The following is a 26716-nucleotide window of genomic DNA, read 5'->3' as shown; positions in this document are numbered from 1 at the left end:
ATCCTTTAACAGGAGATCTTAGGGATTGAATCTGGGACTTTATGCCTGCAAAGCATGTCTTGTACCACTAAGCTATGTGCCCTCCTCTGTAGCTTTTATGTTACAGTGTGAAGCTGCAGTCCTACACAGAGTCAAGCATTTGCAAGTTCCACTGAACTGAATGGAAACTGCACATGAATAACTCTATGGGCTAATATGCACAGCCTGGTTGTATGTATGTTTACTAGGCAATTACACAGAATCACAGAATAGTAGAGTTGGAAGGGGTCTTTAAGGCCATCGACTCCAACCCCCTGCTCAATGCAGGCATACTTGACAGGTGGCTGTCCAGCTGCCTCTTGAATGCCTCCAGTGATGGACAGCCCACCATCTCCCTAGGTAATTGGTTCCATTGCTGTACTGCTCTAATAGTTAGGAATTTTTTCCTGATGTCAAGCTGAAATCTGGCTTACTGTAACTTGAGTCCATTACTCTGTGTCCTGCACTCTGGGATGACCAAAAAGAGATACTGCGCCTCCTGTGTGAGACAATCTTTTAAGTACTTGAAGAGTGCTATTGTATCTCTCCTCAGTCGTCTCTTTCTCAAGGCTAAACATGCCCAGTTCTTTCAGTCTCTCCTCACAGGGCTTTCTTTCCAGTCCCCTGATCATCCTTGTTGCCCTCCTCTGAACCTGTTCCATAGGAGAATCTATGGAACTGGCAAGCAGGAACATAGGAAGCTACCATATGCTGAGCCAGACTTCTACATTCAGTAGGGGTTGCTCCCAAGTAAATGTGCCTTAAACATCTATCCTATGAGAACTGTTTATAAATAAACTGAAATCAATACAGGTTCCAAGTAACACCATGTAATAAAGGGCTGACAGAAATTAATTTTTATTGATAATTTTTACAACACTAAAGATCCACTTGGAGCCTTTTCAGATGCTTGGTTTACTCAGGAGGACTATACGGCTACCAAATTACCCAGTAACATAATCCTGCAAGTTTCTCTAACTCCACTAAGTTGCTGATAAACTGCAGTTCTCACCTGACCACATACTACTGCAAGTGTTTTTGCTGTGTGGGATGGAGATTATGTATGAAATATGCATGTGACTTCATTGCCAGGTGAGGTAGTTGTGACATACCTCACCACCTACCCATGCCATTTTAACAGTTTTTCCTCATCTCCCCCTTCCTAGTTATTGTGCCGCATTTGAGCACACCCCAATTATTGCCCAGTATTCCAGCACACACACTTCCTGAATCTTTAAAAAAAGTTCCTGTAAGTCCTGCATTGAGCCGGAGGTTGGCCTCAATGGTCTTATAGGCCCCCACCAACTCTTTTATTCTATGACTTTAAGTAAGGTTAGCCGGTTGGTATGGACAACTTTTTATAGACTACAATCCTATGAATCAAGAAGAAAATCCAGAAGGAGCTTTGCTAAAAACAGACAAAACTGCAAATGGAAATCTAAATCTCAAGGGAAAATAGAATCTGCTTTTGACAGGACAACCCTTCCAGTATTAGGCTGCATACACACAATAATTTATTCTAGAATCAATGGAGACTGAGTACTTTTTTTTCTACATAGTCCTCATACAACCTAGATCTACTGCATATTTTTTGCCCCTGAAAAGCCAGTTTCTTGAGAAATTGGTTTCATTTCAAAATAAAAGCTCATTGCAGATTAATTCTGCATTACCCCACAGTGTATCCATCTGAAAATAGATATAGGTGTTCCTACGAATGGGGATGGGATGTATCAATGAAATTGTGGGCAGATGTATACAAAGATCACAACCATCACTTCCTTCTTCGTCCACCTGGGGCATGTGCAAGGAGGAAAATATGTGAATAATCTAATCAAGGGGTAGGCTTTAAAATGTGTATCAAGTAACTGCACCCACCCTTGTTGACAGATTGAAAGGAGCATGTTGAGGACAAGCACGAACAACTCTGGATTGAGAAAAAAACTACATTTTTCTGCTACACGGAGGTTAGTGTGTATGCAACCTAAGTAAAGGGTATTGACTCCCCTTGAGACTGGAACCAGTTGCAATCTTACATGGCCAAAGGGCATGTTGCTTGAGGTAAAAAGGCAATCTGGGCTGGGCAAGATGTGAATGATGTCATGTCTACAATAAGGGAACTTCTGTCCAAAACAGAATAATATTTCAAGTGAAGAGAGGGATTCAAGGAAAGCAACACAGACAGTCAGAATCGACAACACAACAAGGACCAATGATGGAAAAGGCTGTGATATGTCCCTCTACTGTTTCTGGTGCTCACAAACATAAAAACATACTCAAACATAAGCCATAATAGAAGCTGCATAAAATGGGTAATTTTAAGCCTTGGGGGAAAATGAAGCTGGTCAGATTAAGTTGATTGACCCTCAAAGTCTGGCCAGTGCAATCAAGTTTGTCACAGGTTTCCTTCTATACTGGTATGCTCATGACTGGTTTGTGTGTGCGTGGAAGTCAGACAAGCTATGTCCCAAAATCTTAACATCTATGGCTGTCTAGAATTTTGTGGCTTGGGGATGTGTACACAAAGCAAAATAGGAGGAAACCAGTCAGATTTATTTTGCAAGCTAAAAATGCTGAATCTTAGTTTTGATTTAAGATTACAAGCTTTTGGCATTAATCTATCATATCATTCTTTTCCATTAATATTTCCAGGAATACCTTGAAATGTGGAAAGTCAGCAAGAACTACATAAATAATTATAGACATATTACCACATCTGACTTTGTAGTGAACTTCTGAGTCTGCAAACTTTCTAAAGCCATCCATTTTACTGGCAGTTTGGCTCCTGTTTTATTGTGTACACTGTAGTACTCTTTATCATAGACATCTCTAGCAAGGCCAAAATCAGCAACCTTGACAGTGAATTTTTCATCCAACCTAGAAAAATAATAAAAATAATGATCTGGAATTGAGATGACACAATTTACATTGTCTTAAGACACCTTTGAGACCATACCTTTTGAAGGCTATATTACATATTTCAACAAGTACTAAACTTGTGACCTAGAGCATTATCTATATAACAAATGTGCTTATATTACCATAAAAGTAACAATACTTCCTTAACAACTAAGCTATAATGATCTGGTATTTGGGAATACTGATGTTGGATAGTGTCCCCATACCTCTTAGTCTTTCCTTATATAAAGTTATTATGTGTTGTGTCTATTCTTAGTTCTATTCAGAATATACTCTTTGAAATTAATGGCCCTGACTAACTTGGGTCCATTAATTTCAGTGGGCCTACTCTGAACAGAACTAACTTGGATGAAACTTTGTGAAGGGAACGATCTATTTAACACAGATTCCACACTATTATTCCACTTAGGAGACCGCTATTCCTTCAGAGAGCTATAATTTCCAGAGTTGTAAAGGGACTGACTGAATTACCACTCTGGCAATTGTAGCTCTGAGGGAAATGGGGTCTTTTAACAACTCTCAACTGTTAAAACAACTCTTAAACAACTGTTTAAATGGGAATAAATGTATGTACTTTGTTCCTGTGTTGCACTTGCTGCATTGGCAACTGAAGCTGCAAAAAGGCTTAAATGGCCTTAGATGGATTGAATATTATTCCCCCTTAAAATCTCAAACCTCATCAATAAAAAAACAAGTGAAATAAAATATGGAACTGCTTTATTGACATGCTAAATTCTTATGAACACAAAGTCTGAACTCTCATTTTCAAAGGGACAGTCACATTTTATGCTAACTGAACTCAAACATAAGATGCCTACTGAGTAAATTCTATTAATTAATGCAGTTAAGCTCATTAATTCGTAATGTTGGTAATGAATCATTAACAATCTGTCATTGTATGAGCTAAAATGTCTGGTCACCCAGATGCTAATAAAATTCTTTGCATAATTTTTGTTACATATAAAAATTCTTGCACAGCAGAGGTCAAAGAAAAGCTAAGGCAGGACTATGTACAAAAAGCCTTACTATTCCATCAGAATTTTTGTTTATTTTCTTTTCATAATTCAACTGTTTTTTTCAGTGAAATAATGAAGATGTGCAACCATAAAGATCACCAACTTTAGCAACTAAATAAAGAAACTAAAAAAAGGAAAAATGGTATTTCTCTAGAATTCTTTGACAAGTAATGTCAAATATTACAGTGACAAATGTAATATAAATGTACTGCCTTCAAGTTGATTCCGACATATGGCAACCCTATGAATAGGGTTCTCATGAGGCTGAGAGGCAGTGACTGGCCCAAGGTCACTCAGTGAGTTTCATAGCTGTGTGGGGATTTCAACCCTGGTCTCCCAGGTTGTAGTCCAACACCTTAACCACTATGCCACACTGGCTCTCATTACAGTGACATGAAGCTATTATTGCTTTTTTTAATCAGTTAATTTACCTGTAATTACTCCCAAGGCAATAGTTCACAATGTTGTAGACAAGCAAACATGTTAAAAAAGGTGCTATGCTGCACTGCACAATGAAGCAACCACTAATTTTTCAGAACCTAGGCTCCTTTGACAGCCTAGGTGCAAACTTCTTTAAGTCCCCATCTGCACTATACATTTAAAGCAGGATCATACCACTTTAAAGTGCTATGGCTTTCCCCAAAGCTTCCTGGGAATTGTAGTTTATAAATGGTACAGAGAGTTGTTAGGAGACCCCTATTACCCTCACAAAGCTACAGTTCCTAGAGTTCACAATCATTGTGAAGTTTTATTCATTTCATCTTTCATGAAGAAATTATTTTAATTTTATTGATATGGTGGATAGGCATTAGTAAAATTTACAGTTTGTCCTGCCTAAAGAATGCAGCCTGGAGCATGAAAAGGAGTTTCAAAGATGAGTATTGGCACTCTTATGCAGAGAGGATGCTCTCTTAAGCAGAGACCTTTCAAGTGGAGGAATTCAGCACAGAAAAATGCTTTACGGCTGCAAACTTATACATACATCCCTAGAAGTAAGCCCCATTGAATGGAGTGGCACTTGATTCAAAGTAAATACACATAGGATTGTGCTGCACAAGTGACAGAGCTTTCTGTGTAAAGCTCAGCAGTTCTGGGCTTGGTAATTATATGAATGGATGACTGCCCAAGAATACCATATGCTACTCTGAGCTCCATACTGGAAGGATGGGACACAAAAGGAATAAATAAAATAAAGTTGTAAAATGTGGAATGTTCTTTCTTCAAGCTACTTTATCCAAACATCACTAAAATGTACTATGGAATCAGATTACTATACTTACATACAATTTCTTGCTGCTAAATCTCTATGGACAAACTTTTTGCTTGCGAGGTATTTCATCCCCTTTGCTACTTGCAGTCCAAATCCAATCAAATCCTTTACTGTTGGGTTCTATAAAACACAGACAGCCATTTTTGTCAAGATAACACATTTATTATTTATTCTGGTATTCTATTTTTATAACAATAACAATACTAAACACAGTATAGAAGTCAGTTACCAAATATAATTGATGAAATTGGCCTTTAGGTTTATAGACTCCACTTCTGGGGTTGCCAACATGGTGCTCAAGGGCACCCACACAGAGACACTCATCTTAGTGCTCCATCAAGACCTCTGGCCCCTCATGATTTTTTTTTAATTTGGGGGAAGATGTGTGTGTGTGTGTGTGTGTGTGTCTGGGGGAGTTAATCTACCTTTGAGACACAAGCTCTGGTTTCCTGCCATCTTCCCTTATTCCCCTCAGAATGCAATTGAGTGTCAACCCGTTTGGACTCAGAGACCTTCCTACTGTATAAAAGGAAGAGGATGAGACAGCACAAGCTGGTGCTTTTCTCTCCAGTGTACCCAGACAAGCTTCCTGCGCATATTTTTTAAAGAAATGGAAGAGAGTGGAAGAAAAAGGGACCCACTGCTGCCTGGTAAGCACCTGGAGGGGACAGAGGGAGCACCTGGGGTACTGGGAAAATGGTGAGGAGCACTGGGGAGTATTCCCTGTTTTAATTATGTGGATATGCGGTCTTGGGGGAGAGTGGATGTGTTGTGTTCCCTGGCTATGTGTGTGTTTGGTGGGGGGAAATTGAAGTTGGTTTTCAGGGGATGATGACTAGGTGGATTTGACTGTTTTAACTTAAGAGAGAAACTGTTTCCTGGCTGGGTTTGTTCGTTTTGTGTGAAATTGTTACCTGGCTGTTTGTGTGCTGGGGGAGGGATGTTGTATGGCTGAGAGAGTTTGTTTGGTTGCTGACTGAGCATATTACCTGGATTCAGTGGCCATAATTTTTACAGTCATGGACAGCTACACTAGGAAGCCAAAATGTGAGGTAGAAAAATTAGGTAGAAAGTAATGACTGACAACAGTTTAATTACACAACTGAAAGAGTATGACTTGGTACAGAAGCTGCTGTATTTGCTGTAAGTAGTCTTCAACTCCACCTTTAAACAACTACTTAGGCCTGTGGTGGAAAGAAAAGTTAGGGAGACAACAGATCTTTGGAACTGATTTTGTGCCAGTGTATGTTTAGGATTGAAAGCTAATAATGATTTATAAATAGCATTATTTATATAATCTGGGCTATTATAGAGTTGTTGCTTTTCTTGGTTGACTGGTGGTTCTGCCTTTAATTTGTATATTAAAATGCCTATGTGAACAGATTAAATTTTGAAGGTGTTTAATGACAGTTGTGTAGCATATTTTAGAGGGAAATGATTTAAAGTTTGGAAAATGTCATTACAATACATGAAGTGAGGGATTCACACAGATGGCTTTAAACTATTCTTTTGCTAAAAACCACATTTAAAACCACAATTAAAAGTGATGGTTAATCAATCATTTAATGTTTTTAGACTGAACAAAGCTGCAGTCATATATACTGCTAAACTTTACACTATTATTAAGCAGGTCCCAGAATGTACATACGTGAGACTCATTCCTAATGAAATTTCGTAAATCTCCATGTTTCATGTAAGGAAGCACCACCAAAGGAGACCCTTCATTGGGCAAGCATATTCCAAGCAGCGATAGGACATTGGGATGAGTGAAATCCTTCATTATAATCCCTTCTTTTAGGAACTGGGCTACTTCATCCAAATCTGTAATCCCTGAGAAATAAGAGTAGTAAAACCAAAACATCATAATTTCATTTCTAGTACATTTTTAACACAACTGAAATTTACCTGAACAAGTGTCAAATATTACCGTTTCCCCCATTTCCCTGTCTATTCAGAATAAAACAAAACTGTTTTTAGACATATTTATCAAAATCAGATATTAATATCTGATTCTCTCTCCAGATTACATCTAGCATATCTAATCATACAAGAAAAGTTACTAAATGTTTGCAGAACTAGGCAATCCATATCTGTAACCAAACAAACTGGAAATATCATCTGCATAGTTGAATGAATTATCATTGCCAGAATGTTCTTAACACATTCACAGCATACATATGTAGTTCCAGAATTCATTCTTTATTTTTATTTCACCTCCCTTCCGTATTCATAGTTTAGTAACAATAAATAGAAATGTCTCAAGAGCAAAGTGGGAAGAAGGCTATTCACTAGTGTGTGCTAATTTGCTCCTGAAGTTTTCCAACTGTTTCACTCATAAAAAATGAATATGAAACAGTCGAGCAATGTGTAAAATAATAACACCCCATTTTCTCTCTTTCCTTTAATCTTCTATTTATCCGTGGGGGAAGAAGGATATGAACATTCTTCCACATGGAAATGGGGAGACAAATAAATGGTTAGAGAAGCCTCCTGCAATTTATGCAAAGACATCAAACAAAAACAATCCATATACAACTAATACTACTAGTAGGCAGAAGTGCAGTTGCCTCTGTTCACTCTGAAATTAATTGTAGTTCACTATGGAAAGATGTTAGACTCACTATTCAAGGATTTCACTGCACAATGAATTTTCTTGCCATCAGTATCCAACAAAGTTCCATGGTAGACACATCCAAAATGTCCTGCATAGAGAATAAGTAAGATTAACCTTGTTATTTCCCACCATCCAGAGATTACAGTTTAGACAACGTCACTGCAGACTCTGTTTTCCTTTTAAGACAACAGTAATATATGATTAAAAGTTTAATTGGGAGTAAATTCCAGGCAGACAGAAAAAAAGGACTTTGCAAAATGCATTATTAACTCATGAAATCACTGATGGGCATGGACTTTAAAAGGGTATTGGGCAAATTCATGAAACAGAGCCAGGTGCTAGGGACAAACAAGATGAAACTATTAGACACTAGGTAAGCAGATGCATCAGAAATGAAAGAACATCTGACGGCCAAAGAGTGGTTTTGTAAAATTACCTATCCCTTAAAACCAAAGTGTGATCTAACCTGAACTTAACTTCCAGTGGAGAGGTTTCCAAATGTGGTCGAATACGAACATGATTGCAATTTTCCACATTTTTAAAACTAGTTATTTGCTTAGGGAATAAGGGTACATTAGGTAGAAAGTAACGTAGATGAATTCACTCTGTACAGAAAGGTAATCAAAAATTCTAAAGTTAAGTTGCTGAGTTGCCTATCATTTTCCAAGAATAGTCTAGAGGCACAGGACACTGATGAAACACTAAGGGGGTTAGGACTGTAAATAGCAGCAGCTGGATGAGAGATGGCATATCAGATTCTATGTAAGCCACTTTGGGGATTTTTGGAAGAAGTAGTATAATGAGCAACTCTTAAATGATGTTGAAGGGAGCAATCCAAACCACAATCTGTCAGGATGTGCGGAGTTTGGAATAGGTGGATATCTGGCTGAAGCCCCTCAGCTCAGCTCAGCTCAGCTAGAAACGTGCCAGTTCTCCATGTCAGCTCATTCAAAACCAGATGAACAGAGGCCAGGGTAAATCCTGAAAAAGGGGTGTTCTGGGGACAGGGTAGGGGGAGATTTACTCCATTCCAAACTTCGTTCAGCTTGGTCACATGACCTAGCAACTCAGGGAAGTTACACTGGCACTTAGTGTAAGTAAAACCCTATTATAAAAGTTTGTTTTCCCTCTGCCATGCTCAGGCTGGCTCAGCCCAGCTCCTGAATGACGCTTGGAGTATGGGTAAATTATATCAGCATAAGCATAAATTATGCTAGCTTCCTGTAACTTGGATTGCTATGCCTGTATAGTTAACAAACATGGCACATATTCTCTAGATTCTTCTGGTATCCTGAACTGTGAAAAAATCATGTTTATTGGAATTAAGTTGCAATCTTATGCCTACTTCTTTGGTATAATCCTCATTTCACTCAGTGGAATTTATCCTACTGCATATGACACATATGCAAATGGAATTGCAGTGGCTGCCTATTCACTTCTGAGCAGAGTTAAAGGCTTTGTTGCAAACTTGTAAGATCCTAAACAGCTTAGGACCAACCTATCTGTCATGATCCCCAGACCCTCAAGGTACTGGGTTCATGCATCAGACTCAGACCCCCACCCTTAGGGAAATGAGACTGGAACCAAAAAGCTATTACTTCACCCTTGCCAAGGCTGTGTATGCTCACAACAACCCTGCAAGGTAGAAGGTAGGCTGCCACCACCCCTGTATACTGGTCCACTCAGAGCCAGGGGATCTCTGAGCCCAGAAGATATATAAAACCAAGGTCCTAAAAGGCAAGAGTCACAGTTACACTCCTTGCCAGGCACCTCTGGTTTAACACTTAAAATCCAAGCCTTTAACTTCTTAACCCTCTTTGGTAGTTAGTGACTGAGATGGGTCAGGGTACTGAATCCAGAACCACCCCTTCTCTCAAATGAACACACCAGGTTAAATAGAAGTAGCTTTATTAAAATATATAAGTGCACATATCATATAGCAGCAAGTAATCCTTTAAGACCATTCACCCAACAGGGGTTTAGGTTCTTACAAGAGAATTCATACACACAACAAGAAAATAACAAACTAACTCACCTAACTACTTACTCACGAGGTAGTTGGTTGCGTGGCACCTCTCCTAAGAGAGATGGATGTTCAACATAAAGCAATGGAACCAGACATAGGTTGCCTTCCCATAAGCAACCCCTGGAACCATAAGGCAGAAAGGTTTGGAACTCTGGTGCCAGTCAGCATAGGCAGAGAACAGAGAACAAAGGCTATAGGTCTCTAGCCCTTAAGGGAAAAGGATCCTAACGGTCCAAGATTAATTGACCAATCAGGAATTGGCTGATGTAACTTTCTTCTCGATGTTTCTCACATTTTCGCGCCTTCAGGCCCCCCTCCCAACTGTGTTTTTCCAACTGTACAGGCCAAGGATGACCTTGGGTACCAGGCACTTGCTAATCAGCAAAGATAAACAGGTGCAGCTTGTTAAGGCTTCTCTAACCATCTTCAGCTGGGAAGTGAAACTTAAATTTGCAAATTGGCAAAGGCTTGTCTTTTCTAACTGTAACCATCTCCCAGAGTCCCTTGCTGGAGCCAAAGTATTGTTATTAGATTTTTAATAACTCATGACCATTACAGGTTCATGACACTATCTAAGAAAGCACCTCCTTCCACACAATCCAACCCTGAGACTGTTGGAGGCTCTTGTAATCCCACAGTGGCAGCAGAGATTTGGGGGTGATGAGGATAATAGAATAATAGTATAGTTGGAAGGAGCCTACAAGGCCATCAAGTCCAACCCCCTGCTCAATGCAGAAATCCAAATCAAAGCATTCCCAACAGATGGCTGTCTAGCTGCCTCTTGAATGCCTCCAGTGCTGGAGAGCCCACTACCTCTCTAGGTAATTGGTTCCATTGTCATATGGCTCTAACAGTTAGGAGGTTTTTCCTGATGTCCAGTCGAAATCTGGCTTCCTGCAAGTTGAGCCCATTATTCTGTGTCCTGCACTCTGGGACGATGAAGAAGAGATCCCGGCCCTCCTCTGTGTGGCAACCTTTCATGTACTTGAAGAGTGCTATCATATCTCCCCTCATTCTTCTCTTCTCCAGACTAAACATGCCCAGTTCTTTCAGTCTCTTCTTGTAGGGTTTTGTTTCCAATCCCCTGATCATCCTTGTTGTCCTCCTCTGAACCCGTTCCAGTTTGTCTGCATCCTTCTTGAAGTGCGGAAACCAGAACTGGACGCAGTACTCAAGATGAGGCCTAACCAGTGCTGAAGGAGGTGTGAATATTGGAGGGAGAAATTTAAATAATTTAAGATATGCAGACGATACCATACTACTAGCAGAAACCAGTAATGATTTAAAATGAATGCTGATGAAAGTTAAAGAGGAAAGCACAAAAGCAGGACTACAGCTGAACGTCAAAAAGACTAAAGTAATGACAACAAAAGATTTATGTAACTTTCATGTTGACAATGAGGACATTGAATCTGTCAAGGATTATCAATACCTTGGCACAGTCGTTAACCAAAATGGAGACAACAGTCAAGAAATCAGAAGGCTAGGACTGGGGAGGGCAGCTGTGAGAGAACTAGAAAAGGTCCTCAAATGCAAAGATGTATCATTGAACACTAAAGTCAGGATTATTCAGACATGGTATTCCTGATTTCTATGTATGGATGTGAAAGTTGGACAGTGAAAAAAGCAGACAGGAGAAAAATCAACTCATTCAAAATGTGGCGTTGGAGGAGAGCTTTGTGCATACCATGAACTGCGAAAAAGACCAATAATCAGGTGTTAGAACAAATTAAACCAGAACTATCTCTAGAAGCTAAAATGATGAAACTGAGGTTATCATACTTTGGACACGTAATGAGAAGACATGATTCGCTAGAAAAGACAATAATGTTGGGAAAAACAGAAGGGAGTAGAAAAAGAGGAAGGCCAAACAAGAGATTGATTGATTCCATAAAGGAAGCCACAGAGCTGAACTTACAAGATCTGAACAGGGTGGTTTATATCAGAAGCTATTGGAGGTCACTGATTCATAGGGTCGCCATAAGTAGTAGTCAAATTGAAGGCACATAACAACAACAATACTTCATGTGATTTGGAAACTATACTTCTGGTAATGCAGCCTAATATAGCATCTGTCTTTTTTGCAGCCACATCACACTGTTGGCTCATATTCAGCTTGTGATCAATGACAATTCCAAGATCCTTCTCACATGTTTTATTGCTGAGCCAACTGTACATTTGGTTTCTTTTTCCTAGGTGTAGAACTTTGCATTTATCCCTGTTGAATTTCATTCTGTTGTTTTCAGCCCAATGTTCCAGCCTATCAAGGTCCCTTTGAATTTTGGTTCTGTCTTCCATGGTATTAGCTGTGCCCCCCAATTTTGTATCATCTGCAAATTTGATAAGCATGCTCTATACCTCCTCATCCAAGTTGTTAATAAAAATGTTGAAAAGCACTGGGCCCAGGACCAAGCCCTGTGGTGCCCCACTCGTTACTTCTGCCCAGTTTGAGAAGGAACCATTGATAAGCACTCTTTGAGTACGATTCTGGAGCCAACTGTGGATCCACCTGATAGTTGTTCCATCCAGCCCACATTTAGCTAGCTTGCTAATCAGAATATCATGGGGCACTTTGTCAAAAGCTTTGCTGAAGTTGAGATATATTATGTCCACAGCATTCCCACTGTCTACAAGGGAGGTTACCTGATCAAAAAATGAGATAAGATTAGTTTGGTAGGATTTGTTCTTCATAAATCCATGTTGGCTCCTAGTAATCACTGCATTGTTTTCAAGGTGCTTGAAGATTGACTGCTTTATAATCTGCTCCAGAGTTTTTCCACGGATTGATGTTAGGCTGACTGGTCTGTAGTTCCCCTGTTCCTCCTTTTTGCCCTTTTTATTTATTTATTATTTTATTTATACCCCGCCCTTCTTTCCAGCAGGAGCCCAGGGCGGCAAACAGAAACACTAAAAACACTTTAAAACATCATAAAAAGACCTTAAAATACAATTAAAACAAAACGTTAAAAACATTAAAAAAAAAACTTTAAGAACTTTTTTTAAAAAGGGTTAAAGATATTAAAAGACATATTAAAAGCAATTCTAACACAGACACAGACTGGGATAGGTCTCAACTTAAAAGGCTTGTTGGAAGAGGAAAGTGAAGATAGGGACAACATTAGCTCTCCTCCAGTCATCCGGCACTTCACCAGTCCTCCATGATTTCGCAAAGATAAGAAGACAGCAGTTCTGAGAGTTCTTCAGACAGTTCTTTCAATACTCTAGGATGCAGTTTATCGGGCCCTGCCAATTTGAACTTGTTCAAAGTGATTAGGTATTCCTTGACCGTTTGCCTATCAATCTCAAGCTCCAGTTCATTCAAAGTGATTAGGAGGGACAGGCTTCTCTAAAGTGGCCCCCCATACTGCGCAATAACCTTCCTCTTGTCATACAGCAGGCACCTATAGGAAAATGGTGTTCTACCAATTGGTTAAAATACACCTATTTATAAGGGGAATTTTAGATATATGAGGTATTTGGTTTTTATTAATATGTTATTTCTTTTGTATTGATTTTATGTTGTAAAATGGCCTGCCTTCAAGTCGATCCCGACTTATAGTGACCCTATGAATAGGGTTTTCATGGTAAGAGGTATTCAGAGGGGGTTTACCATTGCCTCCCTCTGAGGTTGAGAGGCAGTGACTGGCCCAAGGTCACCCAGTGAGCTTCACGGCTATGTGGGGATTCGACCCCTGGTTTCCCAGTTCGTAGTCCATCACCTTAACCAGTACACCTTACTGGTTCTCCCTTATGTTGTAAACTGCCTTGTTATTTTACATGAACGGTGATCTATAAATGTTTGATAAATAAATAAAAACATTAATGAGATTGGATTGTTAGAAATCATTAGCAGAATCTGAACCAAAGTTTCAAGAGTAAAATACATTTACATATCTATTCATTTTTTAGTGTAATTCTCTCACATTGGAAATCTGTAATATGCTGCAGTACAAGTCTACAGCATAAGATGGCAAACTGGATTGCCATGGATTATGCTACACGGACTTGGTAATCACTCATTTAATTCATAAAAGCACATTATATGTGACTGTGGAGCAGTGTGGATTTAGAAGACCATTTAAACACCTACCTCTTCCTATTACTTCACTAAAATGTACTATCAGGCTGTCAGCACCAATAACCACATGCTCAACTTCTTTGACCAAGTCTGGATTTAAGGCACTTATGTCAATATGGACATTCGTCTGCAGCAATGGACTGGCTAAATCAGAGTCTCCACTAGTCAGAATGGGAGATAGGTCTGTGTGAGGATAATGGGATGGTCTGCACGATCCATTCTGAGATAGAGTTGGAAACTGATCTGCAAGAAAAATAGAAGTGATTATATCAACAATGAGTTCCATCAAAAGGGGCCTAATTTTATCTATTTATTTTTAAAAACTACTCTGCTTTTTTCTATAAGGAGATTCAAATACAACTTACAAAATTACTAACACACATCAAAACAATAAAGACAACAATCCTAACATTATTAAAACCAGTATTTAATAATCACGAACATGTTAAAAAGAATTCAGATTAAAAGCAGGAAGATAACAAACACATACAAATCTCAAAAAACCAAAAGATCTTAGCAGCATGCTAAATAAATAAATAATGAAACTCTCTAGAGTGGTGTATTTAATTTCCTGCTCTTTGATGTTTCAGGCGTGCTGCTATGATCTTTTTGTTTTCTGAGATTTTAATGTATTTGGTATCTTCCTGCTATATATATATCCTGCCCTTCCAGTAGGAGTCCAGGGCAGCAAACAAAAACAATATAAAACATAATGAAAACAGATATTAAAATATATTAAAACATCTTTTAAAACAGCTTTAAAAACATTAAAACAAAACACCTTTAAAAACATATTTTTAAAAATGCTTTAAAACCATCTTGAAAAGCAATTCCAACACAGACGCAGACTGGGATAAGGTCTTTACTGAAAAGGCTTGTTGAAAGAGGAAGGTCTTCAGTAGGCACCGAAAAGGTAACAGAGATGGTGCCTATCTAATATTTAAGGTGAGGGAATTCCAAAGGGTAGGTGCCACAACACTAAAGGTCCACTTCCTATGTTGTGTGAAACACTTCCTGATAAGATGGTATCTACAGGAGGCCCTCACTTGCAGAGTATAGTGATCGACTGGGTATATAAGGGGTAAGACGACCTTTCAGGTATCCTGGTCCAAAGCTGTAAAGGGCTTTGTACACCCAAACCAGAATCTTGAACTTAGCCTGGTAGCTTATGGGCAGCCACTGCAATTCTTTCAGCAGTGGGGTGACATGTTGGCAATACCCTGCCCCAGTGAGCAGTCACACCACTGCATTTTGCACCAGCTGCAACTTCTGGACCAACTCAAGGGTAGCCCCACATAGAGCACATTACAGTAATCCAACCTGGAGGTTACCAGTGCATGGACAACAGCGGTCAGGCTATCCCGGTCCAGAAATGGCCACAGCTGCCTTACCAGCCGAAGCTGGTAAAAGGCACTTCTAGCCACTGAGGACACCTGGGCCTCTAGCGACAAAGATGGATCCAGGAACACCCTCAGATTATGAACCTGCTCTTTCAGAAGGAGTACGACCCCATCTAAAGCAGGCAACTGACCAATTATCCGAAGTCGGGAACCACCGACCCACAGGGCCTCCTTCTTCCTCGGATACAGTTTACTGGCCCTCATCCAGCCTGCCATTGAGTCCAGGCACTGGTCCAGGGCTTGTACAGCCTCTCCTGATTCAGATGTTAGAGAAACAGAGCTGGGTTTCTCAGCGTATTGCTGACACCTTGACCCAAATCTCCTGATGATCACTCCCAAGGGCTTCATATGGATGTTAAACAGCATCAAGGACAAGATAGTACCCTGCGGCACCCCAGAGCACAACTGCCAGGGGCCGAAAGACAATCACACAATCCAAGGTGTAGGGAACCTCTGGCCCATGAGCCTAGTTAGGCCCATCAGGGGCCTCCCCATTTGGCTCACCAGGCCATTTTGGCCAAGTCACACCCACCTCCCCTACACATGATTGTGCTGGAAATGCATCTTGAAAGGACAGTGATGTAACTGCTGATGAAGCGGTTATAGCAACCTTCTTTGAACTTTGACTGGTGTCAACCACCAGATGTCATTATAACGTCAGATGACAGACAAGTAGGTAGTCCTACCCACCTGTCAAAGTTAGCCTGTGCGCATGTGTGTGTGTGCACACACGCAGATCTAGCTCCACAGAGCAGATGCAGTTCCCCACCCCAGACCTAGGCACTGCAATGGAATTTGAGTCAGGCCTGAGCTACAGAATCTGTTCTGAATCCGCACGCCTTGAACGGTGAAGCTAATAATAATGAAAGTATTAGCAGGAAGGCCTTCCGGGTCAAAGGGTGTGACTTGCAGAAAAACCAGGATCTCTCCCTGTCAAAATGAACTGTTTATTTCTCCTGATTTTTCTGTGAAAGCATCACTTTTTTATTCAGGGATTTTCTAATTTTAAATGCTAAGCAGCATCACGACCAGCTCATAAAACTATGTCATCTTGTCATGGCTCACCAAGATTGCAATAGTGCATCTAAATTTTTAGTGCAATCTAAATTTTTACACTGAAGAAAGTGAATGGTAAGGCCCTACTTGAATTTCCTAGAGTTCTAGTTTGAACCAAGGTAGAAATTATATCTACAGTGTATAATCCTTAAGGGAATGTAAAACTGGGAAATGACACATTTGTGAAACAGAGGAAATAGCAAAGACCATGGGTTATTGTCAGTTTATAATTGGTGGGCAATTAAAAATCTGATGAATACTTCCCAAGTGCCCAAGACTATATTTATCTAATGCTAAATATTCAACTAGGAAAATAGCTTGAGTGATTCATTTCCTCAAGTTTTAAAATATAATATAGTTTAACTATTTCAGAGGTGGCATTTGGTCACAAGTTTTTAAATGTATTAAATTGCAATATCTCACTTGAAGAACAGGATTTTAGATATCTGATAGGTCACTGATCTTTATAGATTACAGATCTTTGCAGTTTACATGACATTGCCTCTTATTTGTAATATTCTCATGTTTTCCTAGTGCTTCTTCCATCTTTTTTCTCTACAAATATAGATGCCCTTTAGTGCTACTCTTCTATCCTTTTGGTATGGTTTTGATGTGAGCAATGTTGTACTGGGTAAATGAAAATATAGCTATGACACATTCACTATAACCTTTGTTGTGGGTGCTGTTTCATTACTCTGTTAATTTTTTTAGTCAGCCTTTTCATTAGTACTGAAACGATTTTCCAGCTATTTTTTTTTTAAAAAATAGTGAAATGCTGCTTAAATAAGAGTCTTCTAATGCTATAAAACTATTTTTTTAAAAAAGGGGGGAATCCCCAGTTCCTGCCATTTTAGGAATGTGGTCTTTTTCTTAATTAACACTTCCCATCTACACTTTGGATCTAAAGCAAATGTTAAACACTTTTTTTTTGCATTTCATGGGCAATCACTCTTAAAATGAATAAATGCTAGATAAATAATTTATTTTTAAAAAGGAGTTGTAGAATTATTTTCTCCAAGTGGCTGCTGAAATTAATTGGACATTCCCCTCTTCTGTGATCACCATACAGCAGCTATGCCACATTGCCTAGTCTAGATGGAACATAGGATGAACACAGAGAAAAAGTGCAATAGTTGACTGGAATTCTGTTTGTAGCTCTCAGCAGAAGGGCAATGATTTATTAGCACTAGGAGCCACCCGTCTGCAAGCAGCCATAATGTAATCATTGGTATAGTTATATTCAGATGAAATTATCCACTATATTGTAGATGTCTAGAAATACAAACACCAAACATGCAAGGCTCTAAGCTACAAATAGACTAAAGTAATGATACATAAAATTATAAACCGAATCATATACAATACTTTTAGTACTGATCTGATTTTAGTATTACTAGCACATTTCTAATTTCACTCCGCAACTCATAAATATTTGTATCAACTGTGATTGATGAATGGGGGAGGGGGACAAATAAGGAACAATGTTTTAAATATGTCCTTTTGTGATTACGTATTATTTATTTGCATGCCCATTCAGGGTAATTTATGTAATCCTTTTTTTTTTAATTGGAAAAGATCACCATGAGACGGTAGTTTCATTCTTTTACATTTACTGATGATAAAGTTAAGATACAACTAGAGACAGCATGTGCTGCAGTTCCTATTGCTACAACATAGTTTTACCACATTGTGGAGCATGTAGCAGAACAAATAACTGTAAACAAATTTGCACAGAAACAGCACTCTTCCACCTTGCTAGCAATCTATGAGCTGCCAGAAGATTACATCAGATAATGGGTAGTAGGCATAAATAGTTGGCTTCGTATTTATTCTGTGAACTGACCTATATGCTTAGTGCTCCACAAATGGAGCATAAATGTGATGTTTAGATACATACAGAACCATGCCAAATATTCAGCCTGGAATCTGGGCCAGTATTTAATCACATCATCTCATCAGCAATGATTCCAATAACATAGAAAGGCAAGAGTTCCAACACTATCTCATACTAATTACTGTATTCAGAGCCAGGACTCTTGAGATCTAGCTAAACACAGATCACTGGCCTACACACGAGATATCATTTGCTTAGAATTCTCCACCTATGAATCCCCCCACTTTAACTGCTTTACTTTTAATTGTGAACCAACTTTAGTTAAGATTTTCAACAGTTATAGTACATGAACAGTGATATTTTGAGGACATGAAAAATAACAGTAGTAAATAACCCGGATAAATAATTTATTTGAATAATACAACTATAACAATACTCCCCGAACTCTTTGGACAGCTACAGATCACTGTTTAAATGCATTTGTACATTGTCTTTACATTGGCTTCATTTACAAGTACTGCTAGGCCAAAGCATGGCTAGGCGAGCATAGTGAAAACCTTGGTAAGAGCTCACATTTTGCTGGGAGCAAGATAAACCACAAGCCTACATTCACATGTTATGCTAAGTCAAATCATGGCTTAGCTCCCAGGAATGCAGCAGCAAGCATTCTTGCTCATTCACACTATGCCAAAATGTGAAATGGGCCATTGTCTTTCCATAGGATGTTTAAAAATGTAAATGTACTGCCTTCAAGTCAATTCTGACTTATGGCGACCCTATGAATAGGGTTTTCATGAGGCTGAGAGGCAGTGACTGGCCCAAGGTCACCCAGTGAGCTTCATGGCTATGTGGGGATTCGAACCTTGGTCTCTCAGGTTGTAGTCCAACACCTTAACCACTACACCGCGCTGGATGTTTACAGATGGGAATTTACTCTGGAATCATGCCCAGGCAATTTTTTTTTGCAGCATCCATGCAATGTTGGTGACATCAAAATGCCAGCTCTTATTTCCCCCCTCATTTAATCTCAATTTCATTTAAACTGCTAGGGAAGTGGTTCTGAACATTACAACTGGATTAGAGCAAACTGTCAAAAGGAATGCAATCTATTTCACATTGTAGATGACGTATGACAGATCAGAGGTTCTCAAACTGGTTTGTGGACTGCCAGTGGTCCACGGCATGTCCACATTAAATATTCATACTGATTTTTAATTGTATTTTTATTGCTGCTTGTATTTCTTACATTGTATTTTATTATATTACAATTTGAATTCTATGAAATGCAAATTGAAATACTATACAATACAATAACATACAATAGAAGTAGTAAGATACAATTAAAATCATACAGCATCTAGCACAGTACCTTAGAATTGCTACAAGAGGCAGAAAAATCATTAAGTGGTCTGCCAAGACCATCAGCAGTTTTTAAGTGGTTCATGGGGGGAAAAGGTTTGGGAACTACTGTGTCAGATTTACTAATCAGAAAAACAATACCTTCTAGAAACGTTGATCTGTAGTCTACAGATTCACTTGAAACCATTTCTGCTGTAGGGCTCACACTCCTTGCACTCACAAGCCTGTCCAAGTGAGGAGTGTGCACTCTTCCATCATAGCGAACAATCTCTCCACCTAAATCTTAACATGGAAAAACACAAGAGAATCTCAGTACTAAAATTAGTATTATCTACAGTACTAAGGGCTCAATCCAACTTGTATTTACACTGGGCTGAGGAGTTGGATGTGGCAAACTCCCAGCTGAGCTGGCGGCAGAAGCCCCTTGTCCCGGTTCAGCCGCAATAGAGCTGGAACCCTGCCGGGGAAGCCCAACCCAGTGGAATGGGTGCTGGCGGAAGCCAGAGTAAGGCTCAAAAAAGGGGCATTCCGGGGGCATGTCAGAGGAGGACTTACGCAACATCCAACTCCAATGCAGAGCACTCTTGCAGGTCCTGTTCCAGGCCAAAGTTACACCAAAAAAAGGTCGGTCCAGGAACCAATGGAACCGGCTTTACTCGCCAGTAGGGGTATTCGTGAGAGCCACCTTTTCCTTTCCCATACATGCATGCAGCTCCCAGCTGAGCTGATGTTGTACCAGCCTGATGGCTCCTGAACGGGAAATGGATGCTGCGGACCTTCCCACCAGCTCCTCCTCCACCAGCACTCCTTCTGCCAGCTTCCTGAGTTGGATTGCTCTGCCCAGCTGCAATCCAATACACACTTACCTGGGACTAAGTCCCACTGAACCCAATAGAGTTTATTTTGAGTAGACATGTACTGGATTGCAGCCTAAGTTTATTTTTCTCTTGAACCAAGAATCAGAGTAGCAATGATAGTCTTAACACAGGTTCTGGGCAAACCTGTGTTATCCTAGAATTTTCAGTTCTATGTATCAGTGCTAAGCTATGGGAGGCAGTTAATGTTCGGTAGGAAGGTTACTGCAAAATGCATTTCTATTCTTCCATATAGCATATATTTGGTCAGTTTGGTCCCCATTAGATTGGACTGTTGGTTTCACCTGAAAGGTGATTTCCCCAGGTATCATGCCATCATGTGGATTATAGCGCCATCTAACATCCGAAGGCAAGAATGCACAGGAGTCAAGACCTGGGCTGCTCCTTCCGGCTCTAGTCCAGTTCATTCATGACGAGGCTGAAGTGAGACATCTGACCAGCAGTCACACACAGAACAGGTAGACTTGCAAATAAAAAGGGCAACTGCCCAAACAAAGGAGCAGCAACAGCCAGAACACATACAAAGGGGTCTTAATTCATTCACACTTGCCTCCACCAGGGAGGGCTGTGATGGCATGATACCTGGGAAAACCACCTTTCAGGCAAGACCAATGGTCTGTTTTCCCCAGGTAACATGCCATCACATGGGATGTACCAAAGCAGCCCTAGTAGGGAGGGACTACCTACTGCCTAAACATGAGAAACAACCTGTTATAGAACACGTCTCCCGAAAGGAATGTCAGCAGAGGCATAGCAGTCTATCATATAGTGCCTAATGAATGAATCTGGAGTAGACCATACTGCTGCCCTGCAAATGTCTGCCAAAGGAGAATTTGTTACTGTCCTGTTCAGAGCAGGATTCACGAGGCTGAGACACAGGTGCAATTAAATCTTGTTTTATTAAAGTAATGGATACATCAAAAGCAGTGCGCTTCATAGAAACCTCTAAGCTAGCTCACTAGAATTCCCTAACTGCACTCTAGACATGCTCTGCAACATGTGAAGAAAGTTGACTCAGCAGCTCAACCCAGAGAGCTGCAGTCTTAAGTATGGAAAGTTTTAGATCATAATCTCCGACTCCTTCGCAAGTGGACAGTTACACACGCACACGGCAGAGGGGTGTGGTGAGTTGGCACTTGATACTTAATTGGGGCTTAACAATTAATTTCGCACTTAGACCCCATAGCGGAGTGCCGTAACTTAGGGGCTCCGACCCACCCAAACAGTATATGGGTGTGGTATAGCCCCAACTGAATTAGTAATAAAGCAACAAACAGAACTTCACTCAAGCTTGCTCTGGATCCCTATAAGGATTCCGTTAATCACCTAATATATATATATATATAAACGTAATTGTGATTAACCAAAGAGATATATATGCTCTTATAAGCTCTTTAGGAGGAGGGCACACTAAACACTGTTTGTTACCAACAGAGGATGATTAGAAACAAACAAAAGAGGTAAAAAATAATTTTAAGAAAAAGGGCGGGAAATTTTGAAAAACAAAATGGCGGGCGTGAGTGGCTGAGGCAGACAAGAAGCTGGCAAAATGGCAGGCAAAATGGTGGGAACAAAAAGGGTGGGAAATCCAGGGCATTTTCGGTGGTGGCCCCCGAATTGTGGAATAGTCTCCCCGAGGAGGTACGCCTGGCGCCTACGTTGTTATCCTTTTGGCGCCAGGCTAAAACCTTTCTATTCTCCCAGGCATTTTAATTCATGTTAAAGTATTTTAATGTTTTAATGGTTTAGTGATCTTAATATTACATTATTGTTATTATGTATCTGTATTTTTATATTTCGTGATTTTTGTTGATTTATTGTATTATCTTATGTTGTACACCGCCCAGGGAGCCATTGGTTATGGGCGGTTTATAAATGAAATTAAACTAAACTAAACTAAACTAAAAGCCAACCGCTCAGAGCCACCGCCACCACGAGCTCCAAAGGGTTTCTCAGCCTAAAAGCCTAAAGCCCCGACTTGGGGCAGAAAGAGAGTGCCTCCCCCCCACTATCAGCTGGAGCCTTAGCCACAAGCTCCAGATGGAAGGCACCAATAAGCGCTGCTGCCCCAGCGGCCAACCAGAGCCACAGCTGCGATCTCTGGTATACTATCCCATGGGAATAAAGATTTAACAATCGTATGGGACCGCAGCTGCGAGCCCCGCGAGGTAAACACTCAGCTAGGCAAGTGCGGGTGAAAAATTTAACAATCCTCCAGGGCTGCAACCATGAGCCCTGCAAGGTAAACGGCCAGTTCTCACTACTAGGGCAGTGAGGAAGGAAGATTTACCAATTCTTCAATGCCGCAGCTGCGAGGCCCATAAGGTAAACAGCTGGCTCTCATTGCTAAGAGAGCATTTCCAAGGAGGGGTCCCCGGGGCCACTGCCTCAAGCCCCACTAAGGTGATGTCAGCTCTACACTGCGTCAGCAGTGCCGGTGGGGGGCTGGAAATTCCTGGGTGGTTGGCAGGGAAGCAAAGTCCTTAGCCGGCAGTCTGGTCATGAATCTGCCAGGTCTAGGAGGAGGGGAGCTGATAAGGGCCAGGCTTGTCCGAAGCGTACTTGCCGAGTCAGGAGTCCAGAAGTGAGGTCAGTAGAGGTCCGGGATCAATTGCCAAGGGGTCAGTCCGAAAGAGGGTGCCAGGAAACTAGGAACACACAAGCCACGCCTGACGTTGCAGTCAGCAACAAGCTGCAGCCAAGGTGTGCCTTATAAAGAGCAAGGTTGACAGCAGGTGTGAGTCCTCAGCGTTTGGGCCTTAAGGAGACAGGCCTGCCTCTCTTCTGCCTGACCTTTTGCTGTCTACGTTCTGCAGGTGAGGGGGGAGTATCCTGTTCACTGTCTGTGTCTGGCTGCAGGGACTCTGCTGTATCTGGGGTGCTCTGCAGCTGAGGGGGAGAAGGAGCTGGATTCTCAGGAGGCTCCTCCATGTCTCCTTCTGAGTCTGCTGCTCCTGGGACTGCTGCTGTTACTCCCGAGTCGTCCTCATCTGAGGAGTCCTCTGACGGGGCCATGACAGGTGAGTCTCTCTGCCCTCTAGTCTAGGGAGTTCTGCGAGGCTACAGCCGTGAGCCCCACAAAGGAGGGGACTGGGAGGGAGGAGGGGAGGAGAAAAGGTGGAAAAGGCTAAGAGGTCTGCTAACGCTTATGGAGACCCAAAGGAAAACAAAACAGCCCTGCAGTGCCAAGCGCTCTCACCCTCCTCACTCACTTCCCTCACACACATACAACTCACAACACGTAGGTAAGAACTGCCTCAGACGAAGGCAAGAATGAACTGGAGAGAAGCCGGAAGGCGCAGCCCCAGTCTTGACTCCTGTACATTCTTGCCTTCGGACACTAGATGACGCTATAACCCACATGATGGCATACTACCTGGTGAAGAAGTGGGAATTTGATACTGCCAATCTGCATATTGGTGCCAGGGGAAGGTATGATATTCTATTTCCTACTGTTGTGCTGGCACAGGAAAGGTCGCTGCAGGAGGTCATCTATGCTGGTCAGTTTTTATGACTGACAACTATGCAATCACCCATACAAAAAGTCACCATGCAGAAAGGTCTCTACAATCTGAACCAAAATGCATACATTTATAACATTCCTTGGTTTAGAGGAAAGTTGGGAGACATCTAAGTTTTAAAAGGTTTTTTTTAAGATTTTTGTTTTAATATATTTTAAAGTCTATTCTTAAGATGTTTTAGAGCATTTTTGTTTGCCACCCTGGTCTCCTACTGGGAGGAAAGGTGGGATATAATTTTAATAAATAAATATGACTTCCAAATTCATCATTGTCTAATGTAAACATTGAAGAATGCCAGCATAAAAAAGCCACACTAATTAGTTATAACATACCTTCGCTACCCTTATGACTAGATTCTTTTCCCAGAATACTTATGGAGCATGTTGCCTTCCTTCCTCAATACTTATTTCTGCAAATACTACAGCTTTATCTTCCTGGTCTTCCTCACCAACTGTAGCACAGTCTACGACGTAGACTTGTAGACATTCCCAGATTCACTTACTTTCATCTCTTTCTACCCTTGCCTCTTCCATACTTCTTGTCCCTCTGTAAGTTCCTTGGGGCAGGAAACTGTCTATCTCCTAACTAGAAGTGGAATATGAAGAATAATACCACCACCTTTGATTTGCTTTCTCTTTTTTCTCCACAGGAAAAGGCCAAACAGCAACAGTAAGACAAAAATAGACATGGACACAACTCCTGCAACAAGCCCTGTGAAGCTGTGGTCAGGTAGAATCATTACTTTCCCAATAACTGTTGATGAAACCTCTTTCTTCCACTGAAAGAAATAAGCACAAACAACCCCAAAGCTGACTTAAAAAAATCCCCAACAATAAAGCTCAGTTTCATGGAGGAAATAAATAAAACTCCTATTATTTATTAAAGGCATTAAAATACCGCTTAATCATTTGTATTTCTAAGCAGCATACATAAAATAAACCACTATACCATCAGCTAGAGGCTCAGAAAGAGAGAGACTTCAGTAGCCTAGTGAGGAAGCCTTGGCCTGTGAGGGACTAACATCTGGCTGCTTGGGTAGCCATTTCAAGGTCAGGAGATTCAGCAGCAGAGTGGCAACAGGGAAAATCTGAGGACTGGTGGATATTTGTTTTATCACCTTTTCTTTCCAACTCTCTTTACTGCTGCATCTGCCAACAGAACCACAAGCTCTGAGTGACATTAACAGCAGTCCTGCGAGGGACTAACATCTGGTTGCTTCGGCAGCCATTTCCAGCTTAAAGATTTGTTGCAGAGAGGCAGCCGGAACACTGGAGAGCTAGGGGAAAACTTATATACACCTCTTCCCTGCCCTAGTAACTCTTGACTACTTCACTGTATTTATTCTGGCTCTGTATGTAATCACCAAGTTTTTGTTTGAAGAATAACTAATCCCAAGAGCATTTCATCATGTGATCTAGCATTTTCAGGTGTCTTTTTAAAGTTTGTATGGCCCTATGAGTGTGACTTTTCCAGTTTTTGCCTTTAAATAAGAACACTAATCAACTAGGAAATCCAAAGTATTTCATGTCACATGATGGTATCTCAGTCAGTAGGAATGCACTTGGCAATTGTTCTCTCTTTTTTGGAATTCTTTTTTGAAAAAGTTTTGTAATGATAGGTTTGCCCATCAGATATGATGTTTTCTTTTATGTTGGTGCATATGCAATTTGCAAATAAGCACAAAAACAATAGAGAAAGGTAAACAAACAAACAAAACCTCCCGTCATGCATGCACTGTTTCATATGCGTTGGCTCCATCAATTTCACACATTGAGAAATGGAGCTACATTTCACTATGAATATGCCAACTTCTGAATGCTTTCAAATGCTGTAACTATATCATTTACAGCATTTATGTAACAAAGATATGGATTCTACTAGAAAACTAAATTTTCCAGTATTATACAGTAAGCTAATATAGGATAACAAAAATACAGCTGAATGCTGACTTTTGCAAAGGATCCTTCAATTAATATTTGGCTTTTCTGAGTATAAGATACGACATCACACTAGCCTATGTGTTAAGCTTTTCAGGTTCTTAAAAATATCACAGCATCGCTGTAGGTGAGGCCTTGGTCCCAAAAGGCAAACCCATATATTAATCCCTGGCTCCCAACAGGTAATCTTAGGGTCAAAATATATATAACACAATAAGTCTATGGCTGGATCACAAGATTTTAATTTTTTTTAAAGCCGCTGTGGATTGGCTCCAATTTTGATTAGAGCAGCAGAACTAGAAGGAGGTGGAAGACTCTTCATTCCCTCCCTCATGGTTTTCGAGATATAAATAACCTCCTCATAGCTGCTACTAATCCCATTTGGGTGGGTGGTGAATATAGGAATGATAGAGGAACTTGTATTTTCCCCAATAAGGCTAAGTGCACCTGGGGTAGAAGGCATGGGGGGAGGGTTAAAAGCACTTCTTCCCTCAGTACAACTGCTCTAATAAGTAGTTGGAGCTTTACAGTTAAACAAAATAAAATATCTGGATATCTGATCACAGACATCTTGCATAACATATTGACATAACATTTTGAGGGTGCTTCATGGGGTTTCAACCTCAGTGGACCTTTGTGCAGCCATAAGAGCATATCCTAGATGCAAAGGGATTGTAAGAGCATCTGTCCATCTAACTAGGCACTTGGACAATAATGGCACTTTGGAGTGTCTGTGTGTGCAAGTGCTAATTGGTCAGGACTTAGGACTTGTTGGGTAATATGTAGAACCAGTAGA

The 26716-nt window shown here is 40.6% G+C and overlaps 1 protein-coding gene across 4 annotated transcripts in view; it reads right to left on the bottom strand.

Moving 5' to 3' along the window:
* MET (MET proto-oncogene, receptor tyrosine kinase) overlaps positions 1-26716 on the bottom strand; it is a 171774-nt gene that overhangs the window by 3410 nt on the left and 141648 nt on the right. For all 4 annotated transcript variants that reach the window (XM_061640057.1, XM_061640056.1, XM_061640054.1 and 1 more), the window contains 7 exons: positions 24602-24761; positions 19729-19869; positions 13951-14181; positions 7842-7922; positions 6869-7050; positions 5231-5340; positions 2727-2892 (listed from right to left, as the gene is read on the bottom strand). In XM_061640057.1, coding sequence (XP_061496041.1) covers positions 2727-2892; positions 5231-5340; positions 6869-7050; positions 7842-7922; positions 13951-14181; positions 19729-19869; positions 24602-24761 — 1071 coding nt within the window. The remainder of the gene's footprint in view (positions 1-2726; positions 2893-5230; positions 5341-6868; positions 7051-7841; positions 7923-13950; positions 14182-19728; positions 19870-24601; positions 24762-26716) is intronic.

This window comes from Rhineura floridana, chromosome 8, assembly GCF_030035675.1.
Source record: "Rhineura floridana isolate rRhiFlo1 chromosome 8, rRhiFlo1.hap2, whole genome shotgun sequence".
Classification (NCBI taxonomy): domain Eukaryota; kingdom Metazoa; phylum Chordata; class Lepidosauria; order Squamata; family Rhineuridae; genus Rhineura; species Rhineura floridana.
Note: the sequence above shows the minus strand (reverse complement) of the source record. Positions and strands in the feature narration are given on the sequence as shown.